This window comes from Melampsora larici-populina, assembly GCF_000204055.1.
Source record: "Melampsora larici-populina 98AG31 unplaced genomic scaffold MELLAscaffold_17, whole genome shotgun sequence".
Taxonomy (NCBI): Eukaryota; Fungi; Basidiomycota; class Pucciniomycetes; order Pucciniales; family Melampsoraceae; genus Melampsora; species Melampsora laricis-populina.
The window spans coordinates 1,448,732-1,450,575 of record NW_006768781.1 but is presented as its reverse complement, the minus strand read 5'-3'; the positions used below and the strand labels follow the sequence as shown (position 1 = coordinate 1,450,575).

The window sequence follows — 1,844 nt, the reverse complement described above, 5'->3', positions numbered from 1 at the left end:
AAAACGGATGAAACATTATAGAAATCGTCACTGTTTGATCAAGATATCCATGAGATTCCCGATTGCAATCCATTCTACAATATGAAAAGCTACAAACTCAATTCAATGGCTCCCCATCAAGATCAGCCTGTGCTGCTGCATTACCGTTTCCCAGATCATTCGTGTCTACTTGATTATCATCGTGTGTATCAGTTGTTTGTTGATCATTGGAATTAGTAGCTGCACTAGTATCGTTCAAACCAGATGTACCAGCACCTGTTGCATCACTTTCATTGCTTGTAACCTTCTTCTTGATCCTAAATTTACCACTGTCAATGTCGGCAAGCCAGTGACGTCGAGCTCTTGCATTCATGCCATTGAAACCAAGGGAAAACTCCTCGGGGGTCATCTCTGAGTCATCATCACGCTCAACAATAATCGGTATTTTGCGATCGGTGATGGCCCAGACAGGATCGGGGACACGGGGAAAGCCATGAGCAGGGTGATACCCGATGAGATCATCTAGGGAACAAGGTATCATCAGCCCACACGTTGAATGAAGTGAAAAGCTGAGGTATTGACGTACCAACCATTTTGTTCAATAGCCCACCTAGTTTCTTCTTATCTTGGTCGGATTTATTTGGTGGTTTAGGATCATTGGGTTTGGCTTTGGCTGCCACAGTATTCACCTCTTCAATGGTAGCCCGATGCTGACAGTATAAGGGAAACACCTCTTGCAGGTTAGCCTTGGTCGAAACCCACGTAGATATCTCGTCACGACTCGTATACTCCCGACACCATCCACCACCTACAGTTGTATTACTACAGGCGATAAGATAATATTCTAGGCCAACTAGTTGATGGTCCCGCGCAAGCTGGAAAGAAAGTTAGTAAGCAAAATTAATCTGATGGTTTCTTCTCAGATAGAATAGCCATTGAAGGACTTACATGCTGTGCTATCTTTTTGATACATTGTAGCGAGCGTTTCTCTTCTTTTCGAGATGAGTTGCTGGGTGTATTCAGCTCGCGGTCCCTGGTGACCTTATCCTGATCGACAAGTCGGTTATAGATAGGACGGTACAGTTCTTCTTCCTCAGGAGCCAGCTTAGGAACTTCTGGAACTAGTATTTCAGAGTCTCCGTGTACATTATCCTCCGGTATAACTATTGAAGAGTAGTCTGGGTAACCTCCGAGGGAGAAGAAGATTTCGGCTGTGAAAACATCGAGTTCTTCGTCTTTGAGAGCTTGATAAGCCTTCGAATTAGCTTGATTGCGGATCGTGAGAAGCTCAGAGGAGTTTGGAGACCCTCTAGGAGGCACTGGAAAAGATGCAAGATTGGTGTTCAACTACAAAATTCTATAAAGACCGTAAAAATGACTCACTTGGATGTTTATTGGCCTCAAGTGCAAAAGACAGCCACCGATGCCACGTGTTTTCGGCGTGACTTCCTCCCTTCAAGCCCCTGTGATGCCAATACAAAATGGTCATGTAAGTGAAGGTGTTATAGGTAGTGTAATTTTGTTTAAACTTACAATGAGCGCTTCAAATTGTCTATGTCGACTCCTGAAATCATAGCAATCATATGAAGACTATGGTCAAGACTAGCCATGAGTGCTTGTCCTTCGGTGATTACGGCTGCGCTGATCTGGTGGTTTGTGGTTTTCTGCTTATCTAATTGCTCTTGGATGCGTCCGATGGGCCAGTAGTTCTTGACCTGACTCGGTAGTTTTGTAAAGTGATCTTGCTGAGTGGTATATCAGTGTTGATAGTGGCACTGTTAGGGTGGGATGGGTTTGGTTGAGTATTGTTTGTATTTTGAAGCAGTTGTTGAGCGGTTAGACAGGGTAGGTTGAGCACCATCACC

At 44.3% G+C, this 1,844-nt stretch overlaps 1 protein-coding gene across 1 annotated transcript; it reads right to left on the bottom strand.

Annotated features, from left to right (window-relative positions):
- Positions 1–97: 97 nt before the first annotated feature.
- On the bottom strand, positions 98–1,562 carry MELLADRAFT_86318 (uncharacterized protein; the record flags this gene model as incomplete). Its single annotated transcript, XM_007409778.1, has 5 exons — positions 98–501; positions 566–854; positions 928–1,298; positions 1,363–1,442; positions 1,513–1,562. 5 exons carry the CDS (start codon positions 1,560–1,562, stop codon positions 98–100), a joined length of 1,194 nt encoding a protein of 397 aa, XP_007409840.1.
- Positions 1,563–1,844: the final 282 nt, after the last annotated feature.